This window comes from Macaca nemestrina, chromosome 10, assembly GCF_043159975.1.
Source record: "Macaca nemestrina isolate mMacNem1 chromosome 10, mMacNem.hap1, whole genome shotgun sequence".
Taxonomy (NCBI): domain Eukaryota; kingdom Metazoa; phylum Chordata; class Mammalia; order Primates; family Cercopithecidae; genus Macaca; species Macaca nemestrina.
The window spans coordinates 11,819,745-11,844,171 of record NC_092134.1 but is presented as its reverse complement, the minus strand read 5'-3'; the positions used below and the strand labels follow the sequence as shown (position 1 = coordinate 11,844,171).

The following is a 24,427-nucleotide window of genomic DNA, read 5'->3' as shown; positions in this document are numbered from 1 at the left end:
GTGGGAAAGGGTCAGACCACACAGGGCCCTGTGAACCCTGGTGGGGATCTGAGTTCTAATCTACCCCGCCAGGGTTTACGGTAAGGGTCTTGTGAGAAATGCACAGGAAATGCTGAACCCAGTGCCTGGTGCCAACGCATGCTCGGCCAGGCGGGTTGTCGCCAGGCTCTCAGTGACCGACCTCATTCCATCACACCTTCGCCCACACCTCGGTCTCTGCTGGAGGCTCCCTCTGGCCCTGCAGCTGCTCTGTCCACACCCCCAGCGGGTCACACACACCCGCCCCAGCAGCCCTCACCCATGAGTATAAACACCCCAGCTCCCTCACCCCTGGTGGGATGACTCTGAGGCTGCTGTTCTGTGCTGTTTCCCAGGGCCCCCCGGAAGGAACAAGCCCCAGGGGCCTACACTCCACACTGGTAACCGGCTCCATAACCTACCCTTTGCTGACCGCCTTCCCTTCCCCATGCTGATTCACGACCCCCCTAGGGCCCCTTTTTGGCCCCAGCCACCCCCCAGGTTCCCTGGAGTCAAGTCCTAGGTCAACTGTGGCACTCAAATCCTTCTGGGGGAGCCCAACCTTCCACAGAGACCCTGCTGGGGGCAGGGAAGGGCACCGGGGACCCCTAGGACCTGGCTCACCACCGGCTCACGCACCTGCATACCCGTGATGGAGACATGGTGAGACTCCACTGTCGGCCGCCGGGGCAGCCGAGGCGAGGACTGAGGGGAGCCGACGGGCGAGTAGGGCAGGGATGGGCAGATGCAGCGTCCGTTCATGTCCAGGCTGCCGCCGGCTGCCAGTCCACCCTGGGACCGCTCTTGCAGAGAAAGCTTGCGACCGGAGAGGTGGGGTCGGGCCTGGGACCCGGAGGTGTCGAGGGGGACCTCTTGGCCATCGGCCTCCAGGGGCCGGTCCCGGGCCAAGCCAAGGTCCACAGCACAGCCCGGCTCACACTCGGTGACCACAATGAAGGACTCCATGCCCAGGTGAATGCTCAAGGATGACAGGCCCCGCAGGGCCTCACAGGGTTTCTGGCTTTGGCTGCTGCTGCTGCCCCTGCCCCGCAGCTCATCCTGGGGGGCGGCCCGGTTGCTGCTGGGCTGACTAGAGACACATGATGACATGGTGCATGCGCCAGCTTCATCCAGCACACTGGGACACTCCCATCCGGCAGCGGAGCCACCTGCAGAGAGAGAAAGGGTCAGCCGGCCCAGCTCCTAGGGGCAGGGACAGGAAAGGAGCCCCTCTCCTCCTGGCCCGGGCTGCTGTCTAATTCCTGCCTCCAGTTGACATTCTAAAAAAATCTTGCAAAACATGGTGTGATCTGATCTCTGAGTCTATACAGAAAAGCACAGTCTGCATCTTCTTATATTTTTTTCTTTTTCTTTTTTTTTTTTTTTTTGAGACAAGGTCTCTCTCTCTCTCTCTCTCCCCCCCCCCCCCCGCTCTCTTCTCTCTCTCTCTCTCTCTCTCCAGGCTGAACTACAGTGGCATACTCATAGCTCACTGCACCCTTGAACTGCTAGGCTCAAGTGATCCTCCCATCTCAGCCTCCCAGGTAGCCGGAACTACTTCTCATACACCATGACAACAATTCCTAACTCAATTCCTATAGGAACAAGTATAAGAAAACCCCCAAATGTAGCACACGTGTCCCCTACAGAACTGATAGCTGCTTCCAGCCAATTGTTGCTCAGCAGGAATTTGGGCCTACTATTGCTGGTTTTCCTTTTGTTTTTTCCCAAGAGAAGCCCTAAGGAGGTTAATAAGGTTGCCTGACTTTTTCACATTAGCAATTATTTCAAATATTTTTAAATGCTGGGCATGAAAAATGCAGGTCAGGGCTGGATGCAGTGGCTCATACCTATAATCCCAGCACTTTGGGAGGCTGAGGCAGGCAGATCTCTTGAGTCCAGGAATTCCAGACCAGCTTGGCCAACATGGTGAAACTTCGTCTCTACTAAAAATACAAAAATTAGCTGGGTGCGGTGGCATGTGCCTGTAATCCCAGCTACTCAGGAGGCTAAGGCAGGAGAATCGCTGGAACCCGGGAAGCAGAGGTCACAGTGAGCTGAGATCATACCACTGCACTCCAGCCTGAGCAATAGACCAAGACTGTCTCAAAAAAAAAAAAAAAAAAAAAGGGTTGCAGGGGAATCAAGTATGCCACAATATGGATGAACCTCTAAAATATTATGCTAACTGAAGGAAGCCAGTCACAAAAGGTCACATATATATGATTCTATTTATATGAAATTTTCGGAATACACAACTCCATAGAGACAGAAAGTAGACTAACAGTTGCCTAGGACTATGGGAATGGTGACGTTAGCGGGTGTGGGGAATGGCTGCTTAATGGGTACAGGGTTTCCTTTTGGGGTGACTAAAACGTTTTGAAAGTAGATAGAGGTAATGGTTGCACAGCATTGTGAATGTACTAAATGGCACTGAACTATACACTTCAAAATGGTCAATTTTATATTATATGAACTTTTATCTCATTTTTTTAAAAAAAGGCTGGGCACGGTGGCTCACGCCTGTAATCCCAGCACTTTGGAAGGCCTAGGCAGGTGGATCGCGAGGTGAGAATTTCGAGGCCAGCCTGACCAACATGGTGAAACTCCATCTCTACTAAAAATACAAAAATTAGCCAGGTGTGGTGATGTACACCTGTAATCCCAGCTACTCAGGAGGCTGAGGCAGGAGAATCACTTGAACCCGGGAGGCGGAGGTTGCAGTGAGCTGAGATCGCGCCATTGCACTTCAGCCTGGATGACAGAGTGGGACTCCATCTCAAAAAACAAAAAGAGAAAGGTCGGGCACACTGGCCGGGCGCGGTGGCTCAAGCCTGTAATCCCAGCACTTTGGGAGGCCAAGGCGGGCGGATCACGAGGTCAGGAGATCGAGACCATCCTGGCTAACACAGTGAAACCCCGTCTCTACTAAAAGATACAAAAAACTAGCCGCGCGTGGTGGCGGGCACCTGTAGTCCCAGCTACTCAGGAGGCTGAGGCAGGAGAATGGCGTGAACCCGGGGGGCGGAGCTTGCAGTGAGCCGAGATCAGGCCACTGCACTCCAGCCTGGGGCACAGAGCAACTCCGTCTCAAAAAAAAAAAAAAAAAAAAAAAAAAAAAGAAATGTCGGGCACAGTGGCTCACACCTGTAATCCTCCCAGCAGGTTGGGAGGCCAAGACAGGTGGATCACCTGAGGTCAGGAGTTCAAGACCAACCTGGCCAACCTGGTGAAACCCCATCTCTACTAAAAATACAAAATTAGCTGGGCGTGGTGGCGGGCACCTGTAATCCCAGCTACTCAGGAGGCTGAGGCAGGAGAATCACTTGAACCCAGCAGGTGGAGGCTGCAGTAACTGAGCCGAGATCGCGCCACTGCACTCCAGCCTGGGGGACTGAACGAGACTCGTCTCAAAAAATAAAAATAAAAAAGATTAACACATCCCCTTAGGCTGTCAATTCTTACCATCTCTGGGACAGAACATTAACCTTTGGTTAACGTGTTTGACAAATTCTGCTGGACAAATGTCACAGGTACCGCTGGAATTCAGGAAGTACATTTGTAGACAGACACCTGTGGATGATGGCCACTTCGTGCTAGTCACCCACATCACAAAGGGTCTCTCTGGACCAGCCTGGCCAACATGGTGAAACCCCGTCTCTACTAAAAATACAAAAATTAGCCAGGCGTAGCGGCACATGCCTATAATCCTAGCTACTCAAGAGGCTGAGGCAGGAGAATCGCTTGAACCCGGGAGGCAGAGGTTGCAGTGAGCTGAGGTTGCGCCATTGCACTCCAGCCTGGCAACAGAGGGAGACTCCGTCTCAAAAAAAAAGGAAAAAAAAAAGGAAAAAGAAAGGAAAAAAAAAGGCCTCTCTAGATGTCCCAGGAAAACAGTGGGGGCCCAGTAGAGATTTTATGAATGAATAAAATGGTATCTCTGATGACACTGGGTGGTAGTGGGGTAACAGAGAGGAAGGTACAGACAGCAGAAAGCCAGAGCTCCCTGGAGGATCTGGCTGAGAGGCAGAAACTGTCCCTCAGTGCTCTCGGAACGGTCCTTTCAGAAGAACTGATGGAATAGCTACTATGCCAGCATGCGGCAGGGAAAGCCCAACAGGAAAGACAAAAGGGAAAAACCCAACATCCCAGCCCTGTCACGGGCCTGACTCATGCACACAGAGTGTGTGGTAAGAGAATGCCAAAGAGTCCAATCATGTGGCAAGATGTTCAACCTCATAGTAAGAGAACTGCAAATCCAAACTACAATGAGGCAGCCTGCTGGCTCCCCAAACAGTTAAACATAGAGTTATCATATAACCAGCAACTCCTCTCCTAGGTACAGACCCAAAAGAAGTGAAAGCAGGGATTCAAACAGATACTTGTACACTAATGTTCATAGCAACATCATTAACAATAGCCAAAAGGTATAGCCAAGTGTCCATCAATAGAAGAATGAATAAACGAAACGTGGCAGAGCCATACAACAGAATACTATACAGCCACAATAAAGAAGGAAACTCTGACTCATGCTACAACACAGACGAACTGTGAAGATATATGCTAAGTGAAACGAGCCAGATACTAAAGGACAAGTGTTGTAAGATTGCAGTTACATAAAGTATCTAGAATAGTCACATTCAGGCCAGGTGCAATGGTTCACACCTATAATCCCAACACCTTGGGAGGCCAAGGCGGGCAGATCATTTGAGGTTAGGAGTTCCAGACCAGCCTGGCCAATGTGGTGAAACCCCATCGCTACTAAAAATACAAAAATTGGCCGGGCGCGGTGGCTCAAGCCTGTAATCCCAGCACTTTGGGAGGCCGAGACGGGTGGATCACGAGGTCAGGAGATCGAGACCATCCTGGCTGACACGGTGAAACCCCGTCTCTACTTTAAAAATACAAAAAACTAGCCGGGCGAGGTGGCGGCGCCTGTAGTCCCAGCTACTCGGGAGGCTAAGGCAGGAGAATGGCGTGAACCCAGGAGGCGGAGCTTGCAGTGAGCTGAGATCCGGCCACTGCACTCCAGCCTGGGCGGCAGAGCGAGACTCCATCTCAAAAATAAAAAAATAAAAATAAAATAAAATAAAATAAATAAAAAAATTAGCCAGGCGTGGTGGTAGGTACTGTAGTCCCAGCTACTCAGGAGGCTGAGGCAGGAGAATCACTTGAACCCGGGAGGCAGAGGTTGCAGTGAGGTGAGTTTGCACCACCACACTCCAGCCTGGGTAACAGAGTAAGACTGTCTAAAAAAAAAAAAAAAAAAAAAAAAAAAAAACTTTAAAGAAAAGAAAATACCTGTAACCATGATTGGAGTTATGATGATAAGGCCTAGGATGCTACGGGATCAGATGGGGCAGGAGGTCAGGAGAGGGGAGCAGTTGGTCTTATCTCCTATTTCTCTGTCCCTCATTCCCCCTTACTGATCTGAGAAAGAAAGAAATCAACTCTGTCCGTCTCAGCTTCCCCATCAACGAGAGAATACAACTCAAGTTCGATATTTCTCCGTGGCCCTAGCTGCTGCTACTTGACTTCTTTTCACGATCCTTATCTCTTAGAAGAGGAAACTCGGATCCCCTCAAGCTCAATAGCCTACGGTCATTGACCTCCTGTAAAGTTGGTGCCCATCCCATAGTCATAGGATTAGATGAACCAAGCACTCAGAATCCTGCCCGGCACGTGGTTAAGTGCTCAAAAACTATTACTTCAACAAATACCTGTTGGATGCTGATATGGTTTGTCTCTGCGTCCCCTCCCAAATCTCATCTTGAATTGTACTCCCATAATTCCCGTGTGTTGTGGGAGGGACCCGGTGGGAGATAACTGAATCATGGTGGCAGTTTCCCCCATACTGTTCTCATGGTAGTAAGTCTCACGAGATCTGATGGTTTTATCAGGGGGTTCCGCTTTTGCGTCTTCCTCATTCTCTCTGCCTGCTGCCGTCCATGTAAGACGGGACTTGCTCCTCCTTGCCTTCTGCCATGATCGTGGTGCTTCCCCAGCCACGTGGAACTATAAGTCCAGTTAAACCTCTTTATGTTATAAATTGTCCAGTCTCAGATATGTCTTTATCAGCAGTGTGAAAACGGACTAATACAGATGCCCACGGCCTGCTCTGGTAGGTAGCCTATGCTCTGGAATGTTCCCACGAGGACTGATGTCCAAGCAAGCTGGTCTGCTCTTGAGTGTGTCTCTCAGCCCGGCCTGCGTCCCCCAGGGCAGGCGGTCAGTCTCTCCCCCATCCTAGAGCTGCCTCTGACAGGGCTGCAAGAGTTCCTGAGAAGAAAATGAGGCCCAGCAGTGCCTGGGAAAGTCAAAGGAGATTTTTTTTTTTTTCTCACCAACAGGAAAACAATTGCTTATCGAAGCCTACACCAGGCCAAGGGCACCCAGCCATCTGCCCCCGGCAAGGCTGTTTTTAATCGGCCTCCTTGGCAAGCTGGCATCTGGCCCTGGCCTCCCTCACAGCTCTGATGGAGTCTCGGCCTTTGCGGTCTGGAGGAGGATGGAGAGGAGAGATGGCTCAAACCCAGGGCGGGGACCTCGGCGCTGGCAGGGCAGGCGTGAAACCCCAGAGCTCAGCAGACAGGAGGCCCGGGGACACAGGCCTCAGTGCTGCAGGCTCTGACAGGAAGAGATGCATCCAGGGGCTTCTCGCCTCACAGACACCTACAGAGTCTAGGCCAGTGTCCTGAATGGTTTGGGAGTCACAGACCCTACAAAGACCTGATGAAAGCTACCAACACTCTGTAAAGAAGAAAGAAATCATGCAAAAGACAATGGTTTAGCCTAGAAACAGCAACGGCTAACATTCAACTGAGCTCTCATCAGGCATCCAGCACCAAGCTAATCGCCTGGCCATGTAACCCTCACAGGACAGGCCCTCTGCCAGGGAAGGACAGTGAAGCATTCGATTCCAGGGGGTGGAGAGTGAGAGGACTTTTTTGTAAAGTTGCTTGGATTTGACAAAATGTCAGCCCTGGCCCTGCATCCTTTCCCATGAAATCCAGGCAGAGGCCATCCCCCAAGGCCGTGCCTCTACCCTGTTCCCTCTCATGGGGCAGCTCATCACGAGCCACCAGAGCCTTCCTGGAGCAGATGGCCCCGGGACCTGGGCCAGGATGAGGGAAACGCTCCTTCCTCTGCCAGGAAGCTGAGTGGCGCAGGCCTCCAGGAAACACCTTCTCATTTCCTAGGGGCTGTTTCCAACCTGCGTCCGCTGCCTCCCGTGCGGCAAGCTGCCAGTGGGTGCCAAGGAGGTGCTCCCAAGCCCAGACACACCTGTACAGGCTCCCCTGAGGTTGCCTCATCCCAAGCACAACAAAAAGGCCCAAAACAGCTCCGAGGATCCTGCCAAGGCCACGGACGATGTCCTGCCCGGGACATCAATGTCCTCCCTGGGAAAATGGGCTCAGCCAGCCACACCCTGTCTCACATGGGGAAACTGAGGCCCACAGAGGTCCTCAAGGAAATGCAGTCGTTCATTCGTTCTTTCATCTAGTAATTATAAAGCAATGATCATGTGCTGGATAAACAAAACAGATGTGGGTTTTGCCCTCAAGGGGACTGACAGTCCAGTGAGGGGGACCAACATTTAAAAGCAGGTGCACAAAGCTGGGCGCGGTAGCTCACGCCTGGAATCCCAGCACTTTGGGAAGCTGAGGCAGGTGGATCACCTGAGGTCACGAGTTCAAGACCAGCCTGGTCAACATGGTGAAACCTTGTCTCTACTAAAAATACAAAAATTAGCCAGGTGTGGTGGCAGGCGCCTGCAATCCCAGCTACTTGAGAGACTGAGTCAGGAGAATCCCTTGAGCCCAGCAGGCAGAGGTTGGGGAGCCAAGATTGCACCACTGCACTCCAGCCTGGGTGACAAAGTGAGACTCCATCTTGAAAAAGAAAAAGTAGGGCCCAAGTGAATCTATAAACACAGACTGGGGCAGAAGACCAGGATGTGAGCAAAGAGAATACCAGAGGGGACTACTTTAGATTTGAAGGGAGGCGGGGGGTGAAAGAAGGTCCCTCTTGGTGAACGTCTATTAGGCTGAGACCTACAGGGTGAGCAGGTACTAAGGGAGCAGGAACTTGTTCCCAGCAGGGGAAACGGCTTCTGAGAAGGCCCCCTGTGGAAAAGAGGCGGGAGAGTGGAGGCAACAGAAACAAGTTCCCTGGGTCTGGAGCCCTGGAACAGGAACGAAGTGGGGGAGGAGGGGCTGGAAGGGGCCAGAGCCAAGTGGGAAGTGGATGATGATGACGAGAGCGGAGGGCGGCCCAGGGCAATGCTACAGGGACTGGGCTCAGACCCTGCTGTGAGTTGAACTGTGTCCCCCAAAAAAGTTATGTGGCAGTTCTAACCCTCAGGACCTCAGAATGTGGCCTTATTTGGAGACAGGTCTTTACAGAGATTATGAAGTTAAAATGAGGTCATTAGGGTGGGCCCCAGTCCAACAGGCCTAGTCCAATAAAGGCGAAAGGTAGACACACAGCCTGGCAGCACAGAGGGGGAAGGCCACGCGGAGGCAGAGGCGGAGGCGGAGATGGTGCTCCTTCTGGAGGCCGAGGAGCATCAAAGATGATCAACAGCCACCAGCAGCCAGGAGAGAGGCCTGGGACAGATTCCCCTCAGAGCCCTCAGAAGGGACCAACGCTGCCGAGGCTTGATCCCAGACTTCTGGCCTCCAGAATTGACAAAATATATCTCTGTTTTTGTTTTGTTTGTTTTTTTATGACGAAGTCTTGCTCTGTCCCCCAGGCTGGAGTGCAATGGCGCAATTTCGGCTCCCTGCAACCTCCACCTCCCAAGTTCAAGCGATTCTCCTGCCTCAGCCTCCTGAGTAGTTGGGATCACAGGCATCCACCGCCATGTCCGGCTAATTTTGGTATTTTTAGTGGAGACAGGGTTTCACCATGTTGGTCAGGCTGGTCTCGAACTACTGACCTCAGGTGATCCACCCGCCTCAGCCTCCCAAAGTTCTGGGATTATAGGTGTAAGCCAACGCACCCTGCCTAATATCTCTGTTCTTTAAGCTGCCCAGCGTGTGGGACTTGGTCACGGCTTCTCTAGGAAGACAATACACCACCCCGCCCAACCAGCGGGGTTCGGAGGAGCTGGCTGCCTTGGAGGCCACAGACTCTGAGGCGTTTCCCAAAGCTCGAGGGGGAGACCTGAGAGGCTCAGCTGCATCCGCGGAGGAGGTGCTGGAACATTCCAGACCCAGGGCCCTAGTCCAGCTAAGCAGGGTTATCAGATTGTGACACCAACTGTTACAACCGGTTCTCCTTCAGTGCTCTTTGGTTTGGGGCCACTGAAACGACTGGGTCCGCAAAAACAAAGGCCCTCCCTTGTCAGATGGTAATAGAGACATCTCAGGCTTCGGAGACCCCCTCCCCATCACAGTCCCTAGAACAAAAACGTTGCAAATGGTGACTTCTGGGTGACATCTGGCCACCAATATACTGGCCTTACACCAGGTTTCAAGCTCTTTGAAGGAGAGGTAGCTCATGGCCATAATCCCAGCACTCTGGGAGACCAAGGTGGGAGGATAACTTGATGCTAAGAGTTCAAGATCAGCCTGGGCAACATAGTGAGACCCCATCTCTACAAAAAAAAATTATTTAATTAGTTGGGCATGGTAGCTTACACCTGTAGTCCCAGCTACTCAGGAGGCTGAGGCGGGAGGATGGCTTGAGCCCAGGAGTTGGAGGCTGCAGTGAACTATGACTACACCACTGCACTCCAGCCTGGGTGGCAGAATGAGATCCTGTCACTAAATAAATAAATAACAATTTGAATGAGATGCCAATATTTCAGAGCCAGGCGGTTTCAGATAAAAGTGCAAATTTACAGATTCTCTTGAAGAACTACACACTGATAGCACTGGGCCTGTGTTCTATCCTGGCAACCACTCGCTGCAGCTCTGGGGAGCGGACACACTGGCCGGCACGCCACAGTCCTCACCACTCCCCAGTGCCTCCCCGAAGCTGAGGACAGGCTGCCTGCCACGGGCCATACCCTCCCCTGGGCCCACATCTCATACCCAGCTAATTTTTGTATTTTTTTGGTGGAGACAGGGTTTCACCATGTTGCCCAGGCTGGTCTCAAATTTCTGACTTCAAGTGATCCACCTGCCTTGGCCTCCCAGAGTGCTGGGATTACAGGCGTGAGTCACCACACCCGGCCGGGCTGAGTTTTTCAGGAAGGGGCCAACAATTACAGGCATAGCCTTGCCATGTCCACATATTGCGTCCTGAATAAAGTCCAGGCTGGGTCAAAATCTCTAACAAGGGGGAGCACGCAGCCCATTCCTCTGCCTTCCTGGGACCTCAACCTGTGTTTGAGAGAGATGAGAGCGAAGGTACAGGATCTCAAAGTGCTTGGAGGAGAAATGCACAGGATTTGGGCACAGAGACATGGACATGGCAAACTCATGAGAGCTGTGGCTTTGCCCTCCTTGTTTACAGCTGAATTCCCGGGCCTAGAACTTTCTAGGACACTGCTCGCACTCAGTAAATACTGGCTAGAAGTTGTTTATTTCTTCTGTCCCAAGGCCACCCAGAAGGTCAGAAGCTTTCTTTAGCTGGCCCAGAGTTGACGTTTCTTTAGTCTGATAACAGCAGCCCAATTTATGTCTGGGAAGCCATCCCTGCATGTGAGATGTGGCCCTACAGGGTTGACCCCACCACCAGCTTCAGAGATTCGCATGTGACTCAAGCCTGGCCAGCTGGGTACCAATTGCTCTTGTCAAGTGGGTAACTCAAGAGTAGATGTGAGGCCGGGCACAGTAGTTCATGCCTGTAAACCCAGCACCTTGGGAGGCCAAGGCAGATGGATCACTTGAGGCCAGGAGTTCGAGACCAGCCTAGCCAACATGGTGAAACTCCATCTCTACTAAAAATACAAAAATTAGGCCAGGTGCGGTGACTCACACCTGTAATCCCAGCACTTTGGGAGGCTGAGACAGGCGGATCACGAGGTCAGGAGATCGAGACTATCCTGGCTAACACGGTGAAACCCTGTCTCTACTAAAAATACAAAAAATTAGCCAAGCGCAGTGGCGGGCACCTGTAGTCCCAGCTACTTGGGAGGCCGAGGCAGGAGAATGGCGTGAACCCGGGAGGCAGAGCTTGCAGTGAGTCGAGATCGCACCACTGCACTCCAGCATGGGCGACAGAGCGAGACTCCGTCTCAAAAAAAAAAATTAGCCGGGTATGGTGGCACATGCCTGTTATCCCAGCTACTCAGGAGGCTGAGGCACAAGAATCACTTGAACTCGGGAGGAGGAGGTTGCAGTGAGCTAAGATCACAACACTGCACTCCAGCCTGGGCAACAGAGCAAGATCTTATCTAAAAAAGAAACCGAGTAGATGTGTGGGCCAGGCACAGTGGCTCACACCTGTACTCCTAGCACTTTGGAAGTCTGAGGTGGGCAGATCCCTTGAGCCCAGGAGTTTGAGACCAGCCTGGGCAACATGGCGAGACCTAATTGCTACGAAAATACAAAAAAAAAAAAAACTAGCTGGGCTCAGTGGCGTACACCTGTAGTCCCAGCTACTAGGGAGGCTGAGGTGGGAGGATCGCTTGAGCTGGGGAGGTTGAGGCAGCGGTGAGCTGTGATCATGCCACTGCACTCTAGCCTGGGTGACAGAGTGAGACCCTGTCTCAAAAAAAGAGAGTAGATGGCCAGGCGCGGTGGCTCATGCCTGTAATCCCAGCACTTTGGGAGGCCGAGGTGGGTGAATCATGAGATCAAGAGATCGAGACCATCCTGGCTAACACGGTGAAACCCCATCTCTACAAGAAATACCAAAAAATTAGCCAGGCGTGGTGGCGGGCACCTGTAGTCCCAGCCACTTGGGAGGCTGAGGCAGGAGAATGGCGTGAACCCAGGAGGTGGAGGTTGCAGTGAGCCGAGATCACGCCACTGCACTCCAGCCTGGGCAACAGAGTGAGACTCCATCTCAAAAAAAAAAAAAAAAGAGTAAATGTGTGACCCAAGTCAGTCTATTGGGTCTTATTCTGTGATTTTGTGGAAGTTGAAAAGAAAGAATGTCCTTTCCGTTGAACCTAGAGCTCAGAGGATATATTCCTAAAGCTACCAGGGGCTGGGGAGAACCCTGCCTCAGAATGAAGTCTAAGAAGAGAGAAGAGAGGTAATGGATGGAAAAGAGCTGAGGTTGAAGACACTGTTTAGGCACCTGGATTCAGCCATGCCTGAAGCTCACGTACCTCAGTTTTTAACTACATGAGCCAACATATTTCCATTTTTGCTTAAGCTATTTCGTGATTAGTTTGCCCTCATTTACAGTCAAAGGCCCTGACTTACAAATGACAAAGCTATTGACAGGGAAGCTGCTGTCTCCCTACACCCCAGGGCTCTCATCCAGGCCAAACTGCCAGGCAGCTACGAGGCCTCTGGCAACCTGGACAGCCTTCACCTTGACAGGCAGAAACCAGCACTTCCAACACTGCTTTGCTTCTTTCTTTTAATCTTAAAACATCAAGGATGGGGCAGGGAAGGGCTGATGAACAGGGAGAGGAGAAAAAAATTGGCTTTTTTTTTTTTTTTTTGAGAAGGAGTCTCGCTCTGTCGCCCAGGCTGGAGTGCAGTGGCCGGATCTCAGCTCACTGCAAGCTCCGCCTCCCGGGTTCACGCCATTCTCCGGCCTCAGCCTCCGGAGTAGCTGGGACTACAGGCGCCCGCCACCTCGCCCAGCTAGTTTTTTGCATTTTTTTTTTTTTAGTAGAGACGGGGTTTCACCGTGTTAGCCAGGATGGTCTCCATCTCCTGACCTCGTGATCCACCCGTCTCGGCCTCCCAAAGTGCTGGGATTACAGGCATGAGCCACCGCGCCCGGCCAAAACTGGCATTTTTTTTTTTTTTTTTTTTTTTTTTTTTTTTTGAGACGGAGTCTGGCTCTGTCGCCCGGGCTAGAGTGCAGTGGCCGGATCTCAGCTCACTGCAAGCTCCGCCCCCCGGGTTTACGCCATTCTCCTGCCTCAACCTACCGAGTAGCTGGGACTACAGGCGCCGCCTCGCCCGGCTAGTTTTTTGTATTTTTTAGTAGAGACGGGGTTTCACCGTGTTCGCCAGGATGGTCTCGATCTCCTGACCTCGTGATCCGCCCGTCTCGGCCTCCCAAAGTGCTGGGATTACAGGCTTGAGCCACCGCGCCCGGCCTAAAACTGGCATTTTCAACGCAAGAATCGCATTGCTGCAGATGCAGTGATACGAATGGCTAGCCTTCTTGAGTGCTTGGCACTCTTCTAAGCCTGTGTCATCTCATTTAATTGTCATAACCACCTTATGAGTTATAGATACTGTTTGGTTTAGTTTGGTTGAGACAGGGTCTCACTCTGTCACCCAGGCTGGAGTACAGTGGCACAATCTTGGCTCACTGCAGCTTTGATCTCCCAGGCTCAAGCATTCCTCCCACCTCAGCCCCCAAGTAGCTGCAACTACAGGTGCGCACCACTATGCCTGGCTAAATAGGTCCTGCTATTATCCCTGTTCCACCAGTGAGGAAACTGAGGCACAGGGAGCCTAGCCGACTTGCCCACAATCATCCAGCTATTGAGTGCTTCAGGAGAGCACAAGCGTGAATGCTCACTACATAAACGCTGTTGCCAAGAAAGAACTTTGGCAGTTATTGAATTCAAGGCCCTTAATTGGCTTCCATTTTTTGCGGGGGCAGGGGGCGGGGGACGGGACATGGTCTCACTCTATTGCCCAGACTGGAGTGCAGTGGTACAATCATAGCTCACTGCAGCCTCGAACTCCTGGGCTCAGGTGATCCTCCCCCTTTTCCTCCCCAGTATCTGGGACTACAGGCACACACCACCACACTTGGCTAATTTTTTGTATTTTCTGTAGAGATGGGGTTTTGCCATGTTGCCCAGGCTGGTCTCAAACCCCTGGGCTCAAGTGATCCACCTGCCTTGGTCTCCCAAAGTGCTGGGATTATAGGCATGAGCCACTGTGCCTAGCCGGTTTCAATTTATTTTAAAACAAAATATCTTAAATCTCTAATCCCGCCATGCTAACTCTTCATCTTCCCCTCTAGCCCTTGTCCATATGCATCACATTTTACAAAATTAAAAATAGCGTATGCATATCATTTCACATCCTTGCTTCCATGTGTCGTAAGAGCACATTCTCACATGGCTTTTGCAATCAACGCAACAGAGGCTGCAGATGGAGTCACTGAGACTCAGAGAAGTTGAGATGACCTCATCCAGGCAGCCCGGCAGGCTCGCAGTTGGACCAGGAGGAGATCCAGGTGGCCTGCCCTGCAGCCCAGTGACCCCTGCGGCCCTGGATGCTCACAGAGTAAGCAGCTCCCCTGTCTTGCTGCTCGCCAGGGCCAAGTGTCTTAAGAGTTCTTAGGCAGCTATTACTCAGTCAATAATGAAATATCATTGAAAGAATGGCCCCAGTCACGCAGTCAGGCATCTAAAGCAAGGTGTGAGCCATGCACGGTGGTGGCTCATGCCTGTAATGCTAGTGCTTTGGGAGGCCGAGGCAGGAAGATTGCTTGAGACCAGGATTCGAGACCAGCTTGGGCAACATAGCAAGACCCCATCACCACAAAAAAAAAAAAAAAAAACTTAAAAATTAGCCAAGGGTGGTGCTGCACACCTGTGGTCCCAGTTCCGTGGGAGGCTGAGGTGGGAGGATCCCTTGAGGCAAGGAGGTTGGGGCTGTATTGAGCTGTGATTGCACCATTGCATTCCAGCCTGAGCAACAGAGAAATGCTCTGTCTTGAAAAATTTTAAATTTAAAAAATAAAAATAAAGCCAGGTGTGCACAGGTAGCCCCAGCCTTGAAGTGTGAGGAAGTTATGAATGTGTGGGTGAGTTTGGGTATGTGTTTGAGGGAGGGAGGTATTTGGAAATAAAGTGTGGAAACCATCTTCCTTCCTTCCTCTTCCCCCACTGCATCCCTCCCAATCTTTCACTGAACCAAAGCAAGAGGTGGGAAAACAACTGGAATGTCAGTTTGCGATGAACAAGAAAAAGACTTCAACATGCTCTTGGCAAATCAGAGATGGACAGGGCCAGCTCGAAACCCACAGGCATCGGTGCCTGGGCCACCCACGGCCCCTCTCCCTCCTCCTCCCCACCTTTTGGACGTCATGCTAAATCTAGCTGTAAGCCTCCTCAGCTGAGGGACGAGGAGAACGCAGGGGGCCAGCTCTGCAGCTGTGCGGGGCCCAATGTCCCCACACCTGGACCCTGAGGGCAGAACTGTCCGGGATGAACCTAAATAAACTATTTCTCTGCCAGAAGCCTTGAAGGCAATACCCCAAAGCACATTTCAAAAACAAAAAGGGGAGTGTGTTCTCCCTCCTGCACCGTGGCCCCCGCAAAACACTAGTTCCCCATTTAAACTTCTCTAACAGAAGCTTCTCTCAGGCACCACCCACAATGCTCCTTCCCCACCCACTGGGTTCCTGCCTCATGCCTAAGCCACATGGGCAGAGGGGCAACACCTTGGCCTCCCCACCGACTCCCACCCCGCTTTCCTCCAAGGACCACCGTCCCTCTCTCTCTTCCAGGTTGGGATTAGCATTTTTATCTCTGCAACTGCCATCTCTCAACTATTTACAGAAGCCACCAGGATAAAAAGAGGCAACATAAAAATAGTTGCTCAGCAGCTTTCAGGATGGGGTGGGGTGGGGGTGGGGGCACACCAGAATCTTCTCATTTTCTTTCATTCCTTTCAAAAGGGAAAGGATGTCAGAATTGTTCATCTTTTCCAAAAGGCTCCGAGACCACTCACCTGGGAGCTTCTCGGGGGACAGGAACCAAGTCCCAGCATTTCTCAGTTCCCCAGGGCATAGTTTGTCACCAGCACCACCACCCCACCCCACCCCAACCAAAAGAGCAGGCTGGGTGAAGGGTGAGGCTGCAGAGCCAGGACGCCCCACTCTGCCCCATTTCCGTCACCTCCTGGGCCTCCTTCCAGCTTTCCAAAAAGCGAGCCAGTCCAAAAAAACAAAGCAAAACTTTGGCTTTTCTCTATGCTTAAAATGTTTCATAATTGAAAAAAAAAAAACTTCAGTGGCAATACTACAAACATGACTGAAACCGAAAACACTGGCAGCTAAAATAATCCCTTTCCCATTTTCATCAGTAACATCCCTGACCGGGAAAGCAGCAGCCAGGGGTCTGCCCCACAAAATCTAACAGAACTCACATCATGATGTCTATTTATTATTTTGGTTTTGTTGAGAAAAGGGTCCAATCAGGGAAGAAAACAAATAATAACTCTAAATCTTATTTCTCAGAGTCCAAAACTATTCAGAAATGCTTTCCATCCCAGAACCTCCCGGGGGAAGGTGGACTCCACTCCATCAGAAAACGAGCATAATTTGCCAGGATAAGGAGCCAACGCTGGGCACAGTGGTTCACGCCTGTAATTCCAGCACTTTGGGAGACCAAGGCAGGCGGATCACCTGAGGTCAGGAGTTCAAGACCAGCCTGGCCTACATGGTGAAATCTCATCTCTACTAAAAATACAAAAATTAGCCAGGCGTGATGGGACATGCCTGTAATTCCAGCTACTTGGAGGGTTGAGGCATGAGAATCACTTGGATCTGGGAGCAGAGGTTGCAGTGAGCTGAGATCATGCCACCATACTCCAGCCTGAGGGACAGAGCAAGATCCTGCCTTTAAAAAAAAGGGGGGGTGTAGGGAGCCAAGAGAGGCCTGAGACCTCAGGAAGAGAAGGTCATCAGGAAAGGATACAGATCCCAGAGGACCTTGAGCCTCTTGATTTTCTCATCTGTGAAATGGTGCCGGCCAGACCTACCTAGAAAGTGGCTATCGAGTCGATCTTCTCTATGGAAATACCTAGTACACAGTGTGGCTCAAGGGAATTGTTCCACAAGGATCACCTCCTCCCTTCCTTTCTGCACTCCGCCTCCCTCATCTGCAACATGGAAGGGTTCAGGAGCTGATCTCTGCTCGGCTTCCTCTCAGGCCAACTTTCCATTTCTGCTTTCTTGGTCGGTATTCCTGGCAAAGCTATCAGGACAGACTGGGCTGACTCCACTCATGGCCACAGGGCCGTGGCACTATCTGTCTGGTTTTCTCTACTTTGTGGATTTACTTACCCGGAAAAAAGTCTCACAAAATATATACTGACAAAATCACATGGGGACCTACATTTAACAAAACATGGCCGGTTGCGATGGTGGACAACTGTAATCCCAGCACTTTTGGAGGCCAAGGCGGAAGGATAACTTGAGCCCAAGAGTTCGAGACCAGCCTGGACAGCAAAGGAAGACCCTGTCTCTACAAAAAAATTAAAAATATTAGCCAGGCATGGTGGCGCAGGGCTGTAGTCCCAGCTATTCAGGAGGCTGAGGCAGGAGCATCTCTTGAGCCTGGGAGGTTGAGGCTGCAGTGAGCCACGATGGCACCCCTGCACTCCAGCCTGGGCGACCGAGTGAGGCCCCATCTCAAAAACAAACAAAAAATCATCATAACTGAAAGGAATGGAACTGAATAAAATCAAGACTGTCCCTGAAAAATCATGCTTGTAATGAAATGACCATGAATTGATCCAAGAGGCAATGGGTTTGTTTTGTTGTTATTGTTGTTTGTTTGTGTGTGTGTGTGTTTGACACAAAGTCTCACCCTGTCACCTAGGCTAGAAAGCAGTCACACTGATCTTGGCTCACTGCAGCCTCCGCCTCCCAGGTTCAAGCAATTCTCCTGCCTCAGCCTCCAGAGCAGCTGGGATTACAGGCGTGCGTCACCACGCCCAGTTAATTTTCATATTTTTAGTAGAGACGGGGTTTCACTATGTTGGCCAGACTGGTCTTGAACTCCTGACCTTAAGTGTGATCCACCCGCCTTGGCCTCCCAAAGTGCTGGGATTACAGGCATGAGCCACTGCACCTGGCCAGCAATGGGTTTAAATGGGGAGCCACAATTCTTGTAGTGGGGTAGGTAAGGTTCAATGAAGGGAATCCTGAAAACCTTGGGTCAGGAAACTGGTTCCTGAGTGATTTCAAGAAACCTTTCTTCCATCACCTTCTCCCTCCAAACAGAGTGACAAAAAAAGTCTTACACCCAGAAGTTCATTAACTGAAGGGCTACAGAGACACAGGAATGGACAAAGTAGCCTTAAGATGCCCTTATGGGGGAAACAACCCAAATGTCTATCAATGGATGAATGTATACACAAAATGCGGTCCATCCACACAATGGAATAGTACTGGGCCAGAGCAGGGAACGAAGCACTGACAGCCGCTACGGCATGGATCAGTCTTGAAAGCATGATGCTGAATGAAAGAAGCCAGACACAAAAGTCATATATTACATGATTCTATTTATATGAAATGTCCAAAACAGGCAAATCCAGAGAGACAGAAAGTAGGCTGGTGGTTGCCAGGGGCCACGGGGCACTGGGAAGAGAGAGTGATAGTTTAATGGGTACGAGGTTTCTTCTGGGGGTAATGAAAATGCTCTGGAACTAGACAGAAGTAGTTGTTATACAACATTATAAATGTACTAAATGCCACTGAATTGTTCACTTTCAAATGGTAAAGTTTAGGCCAGGCGCAGTGGCTCACGCCTGTAATCCCAGCACTGTGGGAGGCTGAGGCGGGCGGATCACAAGGTCAGGAGATCAAGACCATCCCGGCCAACATGGTGAAACCCCATCTCTACTAAAAATACAAAAATTAGCTGGGCATGGTGTCACGTGCCTGTAATCCCAGCTCCTCGGGAGGCTGAGGCAGGAGAATCAGTTGAACCCAGGAGCCAGAGGTTGCAGTGAGCCGAGATCACGCCACTGCACTCCAGCCTGGGCAACAGGGCGAGACTCCATCTCAAAAAAATAAATAAATAAAATAAAATAAAATAAAATGGTTAAGCTTGTATTATGTGAATTTCACCTCAACTTTTTTTTTCTTTTGAGACAGAGTCTTGCTGTGTTGCCCAGGCTGGAGTGCAGTGGCACGATCTTGGCTCACTGCAACGTCCACCTCTGGGGTTCAAGTGATTCTCCTGTTTCAGCCTCCCAAGTGGCTGGGATTACAGGCACAAGCCACCATGCTCGACTCATTTTTATTGTATTTTTAGTGGGGACGGGCTTTCACTATGTTGGCCAGCCTGATCTTGAACTCCTAACCTCAAGTGATCTACCCGCCTTGGCCTCCCAAAATGCTGGGATTACAGGCGTGAGCCACCACGCCCAGCCCTCCTCAATTTTTTTAAAAAGAAAAGAAGCCCTTACGAATCTCTACTAACAGGTCAGTAAGGTAACAAGCACAGCCTGAAAGAAGGTCAATTTCAAAAGGGAAATGCAATTTCCTCAACTGTCAGGAAAGAGACACAGACACAAGGCTAAGGCTGTAGCAGCACCATGCAGCCAGCCGGCCTGAACCCCATATCCAGGTTCTCTAACCCCATCCAAAGGGAAGAAGTGAATGGGAAAGCAAAACATGGAAGAAAAATAGCAATAGGCCGGGCACAGTGGCTGTAATCCAATCCCAGCACTTTGGGAGGCTGAGGCAGGAGGATCACTTGAATCCAGGAGTTCGAGAGCAGCCTGGGCAAAATAGTAAGACCCTGTTTTTGTAAAGAAATTAAAAATTTAGCCAGGCATGGTGGCATGCACCTGTAGTCCCATCTGCTCTGGAGGTTGAGGTAGAAGGATCACTTGAGCCCAGGAGTTGGAGGCTACAGTGAGCTATGATTGCACCACTGCCTTCCACCCTGAGCAACAGAGCAGGATCCCATCTCTTAAAAAAAAGAAAAGGAAAGAAATAAAGGCTGGCACGGTGGCTCATGCCTGTAATCCCAGCACTTTGGGAGGCCAAAGTGGGCGGATCATCTGAGGTCAGGAGTTTGAGACCAGCCTGGCTAACATTGTGAAACCCCGTTTCTACTAAAAATACAAAAAATTAGCCAGGTGTGGTGGCGGGCACCTGTAATCCCAGCTACTCTGGAGGCTGAGGCAGGAGAACCGCTTGAACCTGGGAGGTGGAGGTTGCAGTGAGCCAAGATCATGCCATTGCACTCTGGCTCGGGCAACAAGAGTGAAACTCCATCTCAAAAAAAAAAAAAAAGGAAAAGAAAAGAAAAGAAACAAAGCAATATAAGACCCTCTGATTTAAAGGAAAATCTGAAATAGCATTTGCCCCAAATCCCCAGGATCAGGAAATGAAATGTTTCCCATAACCACCAGAAGAAAGTATCCTGGGGAGGGAAGAAGATCACAGGTGACCCTAAGCAAATTAGCCTTTCTGAGACCTTCCATAAAATGAGTTGATAGAATAATGGTAATTCTGTGGCCCGTGTTAAAATTTGAGCCAAAATGCCTTGAAAACAGGCTTGGCCTACCCCACTTGGCCTGGTCCTCTCCCCTGAGAGTGGTGTCTGGCCACTCATCTTCCATCTAGGATGAGGTTCTCAAAGAGGAAACCCCCGGCTACTGCACAGAGGTCCCTGCTAGGTCACCCCACCCTATCCCCTTCCCCTCCTACTCCCATCCAATCTCCCATTTCTGGCCCATCCTTCAAGGCTCTGCACAAATGACACCTCCTTCAGGGAGCCTCCCAGATTCACACCAGTCTGAGGAGATTTCTCCAGAACCCTCAGTGACCTGTGCTCCTTCCATCGCAACAGCACTCATTCCTTGTGGTGTTTCTCAACAGTGGCACTGCTGGCATTTGGGGAAGGGTGATTTTTTGTTGTTGTTGTTTTTTGTTTGTTTTTTGAGAGGAAGTCTCATTCTTGTGCCCCAGGCTGGAGTGCAACAGCACGATTTCAGCTCACTGCAACCTCCGCCTTCAAAGTTCAAGCAATTCTCCTGTCTCAGCCTCCTGAGTAGCTGGGATTACAGGCGTGTGCCACCACTCCCGGCAAATTGTTTTGTATTTTTAGTAGAGACGGGGTTTCACCATGTTGGCCAGGCTGGTCTCGAACTCCTGGCCTCAGGTGATCCTCCTGCCTCAGCCTCCCAAAGTGCTGGAATTACGGGCGTGAGCCACCACGCCTGGCCAGGGTAGGATGATTGTCTACGTTGTGGCCCTGGCCTGCCTACAGGACACTTTAGTAGGCATCCCCGGCTCCTGCACACTAAAAGCCAGGAGTGCTTAGCATCATGACAACCAAAAGTCGCCCCCACACTTTTTTTTTTTTTTTTTTTTTTTTTTTTTTGAGACAGAGTCTCGCTCTGTCGCCCAGGCTGGAGTGCAGTGGCCGGATCTCAGCTCACTGCAAGCTCGGGCTCCCGGGTTTACGCCATTCTCCTGCCTCAGCCTCCCCAGTAGCTGGGACTACAGGCGCCCACCACCTCGCCCGGCTACTTTTTTTGTATTTTTTAGTAGAGACGGGGTTTCACCGTATTAGCCAGGATGGTCTCGATCTCTTGACCTCGTGATCCGCCCGCCTCGGCCTCCCAAAGTGCTGGGATTACAGGCTTGAGCCACCGCGCCCGGCCTAACTCCCACACTTTTCCAAATCCTTGCCAGGAGGGTGGGACCACCCCCAGATGAGAACTAGTGCGTTGTTATTAGTGACTGTATTTGGCTACCAGCCCACTAGCCACATCTAAGGATGGGCAGTACTACGGACCCTGTATAGAGCTGCATCGGTGAACACGGATGTAGTGAATAAACAAAACAAAACAAACACCTGGGCTCCTCAAGAAGCTCAGGGCAGCCTTGCAAGGGCCTCTGCTCTAGAACAGGTGCACGAACGTTCTAAGGCCTGACATGCCTGCACTGGCTGTGTGACCCTGGGCAAGTTACTTAACTTCTCTGAGCCCTTCTATAAAATGGGGCTAAATCCTAGCAACACTGCAGGATTTCTGTAAACCTCAATCTCCTAATCTCTACTATGGGGTTAAAATTCTCTACCTTGTAGGATTTGGTAGGCATTAAATGAGATAATGCATGCAACACATAGCACAGAATCTGGCAGGCAGCAAGAACTCAATAGATGTTAGTTATTAATTACTGTTATTATTATTATTAATATTGTCCAGGGCTGTGGTAGTTCTAGCACTTTGGGAGGCTGAGGTAGGCGGATCGCTTGAGGTCAGGAGTTCAAGACCAGCCTGACCAACATGGTGAAACCCCTTCTCTACTAAAAATAGAAAAATCAGCCAGGCGTGGTAGCAGTGCCTGTAATCCCAGCTACCGGGGAGGCTGAGGCATGAGAATCATTTGAACCCGGGAGGCAGAGGTTGCAGTGAGCCAAGATCGTGCCACTGCACTCCACCCTGGGCAACAGAGTGAGACTCAGTCTCAAAAAATAAATAAATAAATATTCTTATTATTATCCAAGTTAGGGGCTCATCAAATGATGGCTATTACTCTTCATTACAAAAATACGTTTTGCGTCCTCATCATCAGTGCCTGCTTCCTCTATAGGAAGGGTGTATGAGCATCAGTCTGGAAGGGGTATCTGGGGCTTGCCCTAAAGCTGCATTTGCATGGCATGCACACTATTTATTCTGAAACTGCATGTTTTTGTGGGGTGATTAGGGAAGAGGGTGGCTAACTCCCCCAAAGCCCTCCCCTTGTTGCAGCCCCCGCCTCCTCCAAGGAACAAAGGAACTTATGGGGATATAAAGCCATCCTCTTGTCTCTCCTCTGGGGACAGAACTAGGGGAGGGGGAGTGGTAAAAGGCAGCACAGCTCTAGGGCCCCTGAAGTTTCTATCTCCTGCGTGGGGATTCTAAACACCAGGCTGGGGAAGGTAAAAGTTGCCTGTAGGGAGACGGACGCTGCAGGTCCCATCTGGAGGCCAGGTATCCCTCTCTTGCTGACAGCACTGAGACGCCCTCCCCAAAGCTCAACCTTCTGGGGGAGGCTGGAGGGGCTGAGCTGCATCCTGTCCAGCACCAAGTGACAGCGGCCAGGGGGGCAGGCTGGCAGAGCTGTGAAAGCACCCCACTTCCCCAGCTAGGCGGTGCAGGGGCTGGGGAAAAGCCAGGAAAAGCTCAAGGCTGGGTCGGGTGGCACCCCAGGCACCGAGCCCCAATGCTGAGAGGGGCTGGGGCCAGCGTCCCTGAGAGTCAGGCGGACGCCTCTCCGCATTCACAGCATACTGCAACCCCGAGGTGAATTTAGGTCAGAAGGACCAAGCCTGTGAGGCTCCGGCTGAGACAAGAGGTGCGGTGGGGGTGGTCAAAGGGCAGACCGAAGACAGCCAAAGGTCCCCTAGGTCCCCACAACTGCTGGCCTAGGGTCCTGCCACCTGGTGTCCAAGCCACCAGGACCTGGGTTTGCCCCGAGACAGGCAGGCTGCGGGGTGGGGGTGCTCAAAGTCCGCTGGTCGTCTCTTCCCCGGAGCGCTCCAGATTTCCCCACCTGTCAAACGCGAGGCGGTGGGCCTAGGCCGCCTCCACGAACCCTGACGGACCCGGCCCCCAGTGACAGCGGTTCCAAACTCCAGGACCGCCCCTGCCACCCGGACAGGGCGCGGCCCAGCTGAGGAGGCCATCCCGCGGCCCACAGCGCCCCGAGAACGCCGGGGAAGGGGTGTCGGGGACCGTGTCCCTCCACGTGGCAGGGCGTGGGGAGGCGCACGTGGGGTCCCTCGGTGTTGGGAGCCCCAGGCCAGCCTCGGGGCTTTGTGTGCCATTCCGGCGCTGTCCCCCACCTCGAGAGGGAAACGGAGCGGGCGCCCGGGGCCGCGGCGGCTGCGTCCCTTGCCCCGGGCCCGGCTACCGCCAGCTCACCTGGGCTCCGCGCCGCCGCCGCCTCCCGCGCTCTGCGCCCCCAGCTCGGCTCGGCTCAGCTCAGCTCAGCTTGTTCTGCACGGCCGCGCGCTCCTCTCCTCTGCCCGGGCGGCGGGCGCGCGGGGGGCGGAGGCGGGAGGAGCCGCCCGGCTCGGCCTGGGCGCGACACCGCCCCGGGCAGCGCGGGGATTGGCCACGGCCGCGGGAAACCCGAACGCGGAACCGCCCGCGCCCGCCGCGCACCGCCCCCTGCGCGCCCCCGCCGGCTCGGCCCCGCGCCGGGGAGGGGTGGGGAGGCGGGAGCCTGCAAAGACGAAAGTAGCGGCGAGGCGGAGGGCAAGGAGAAGAAAGGGAGGAGGCGAAGAGCCGGGGAAGAGAGGCCCGGCCGGGAGGATCGGAGGCGGCGGGGGGGAGAGCCTGGCGGGGCGCGGGGCGCGGAGCGCGGAGCGCGGGAGGGGGCGCCGCAACTTTGTCCCCGCTCGCCCGCGGCGCGCACCTGCCCAGGTTCTTCCCGCGCGCCCTCGGGCGGCGCAGCGCCGACGGCGCTTTGTTTAGCCAAATGCCGAGGTTGCAGGAAGCCTCCGGACTGACCCTGGGAAAGTTCCCCAAGCCGGCGAGAACACCTGGGGCCCCTCCTAGCGACCCGGCTGCTGCCCCTGCGCTAGGCGCCGGGCGGTGGATGCGGCCTGGATTTCGGGCCA

General features: G+C 52.3%; 1 protein-coding gene across 7 annotated transcripts in view; it reads right to left on the bottom strand.

Moving 5' to 3' along the window:
* Nucleotides 1-23,855, bottom strand: part of LOC105495499 (calcium/calmodulin dependent protein kinase kinase 2) — a 60,744-nt gene extending 36,889 nt beyond the window's left edge. For 3 of the 7 annotated variants that reach the window (XM_071070950.1, XM_071070953.1, XM_071070954.1), the window contains exons 1-2: nucleotides 23,727-23,855; nucleotides 658-1,187 (exon numbers count right to left, since the gene is read on the bottom strand). In XM_071070950.1, the coding sequence (XP_070927051.1) occupies nucleotides 658-1,128 (471 nt within the window). In that variant the 5' untranslated portion in view covers nucleotides 1,129-1,187; nucleotides 23,727-23,855. Of the gene's footprint in view, nucleotides 1-657; nucleotides 1,188-1,868; nucleotides 1,940-23,726 lie in introns of those variants that run through there. The other 4 variants (XM_071070951.1, XM_071070952.1, XM_071070949.1 and 1 more) reach the window with 3 other exon arrangements.
* Nucleotides 23,856-24,427: the final 572 nt, after the last annotated feature.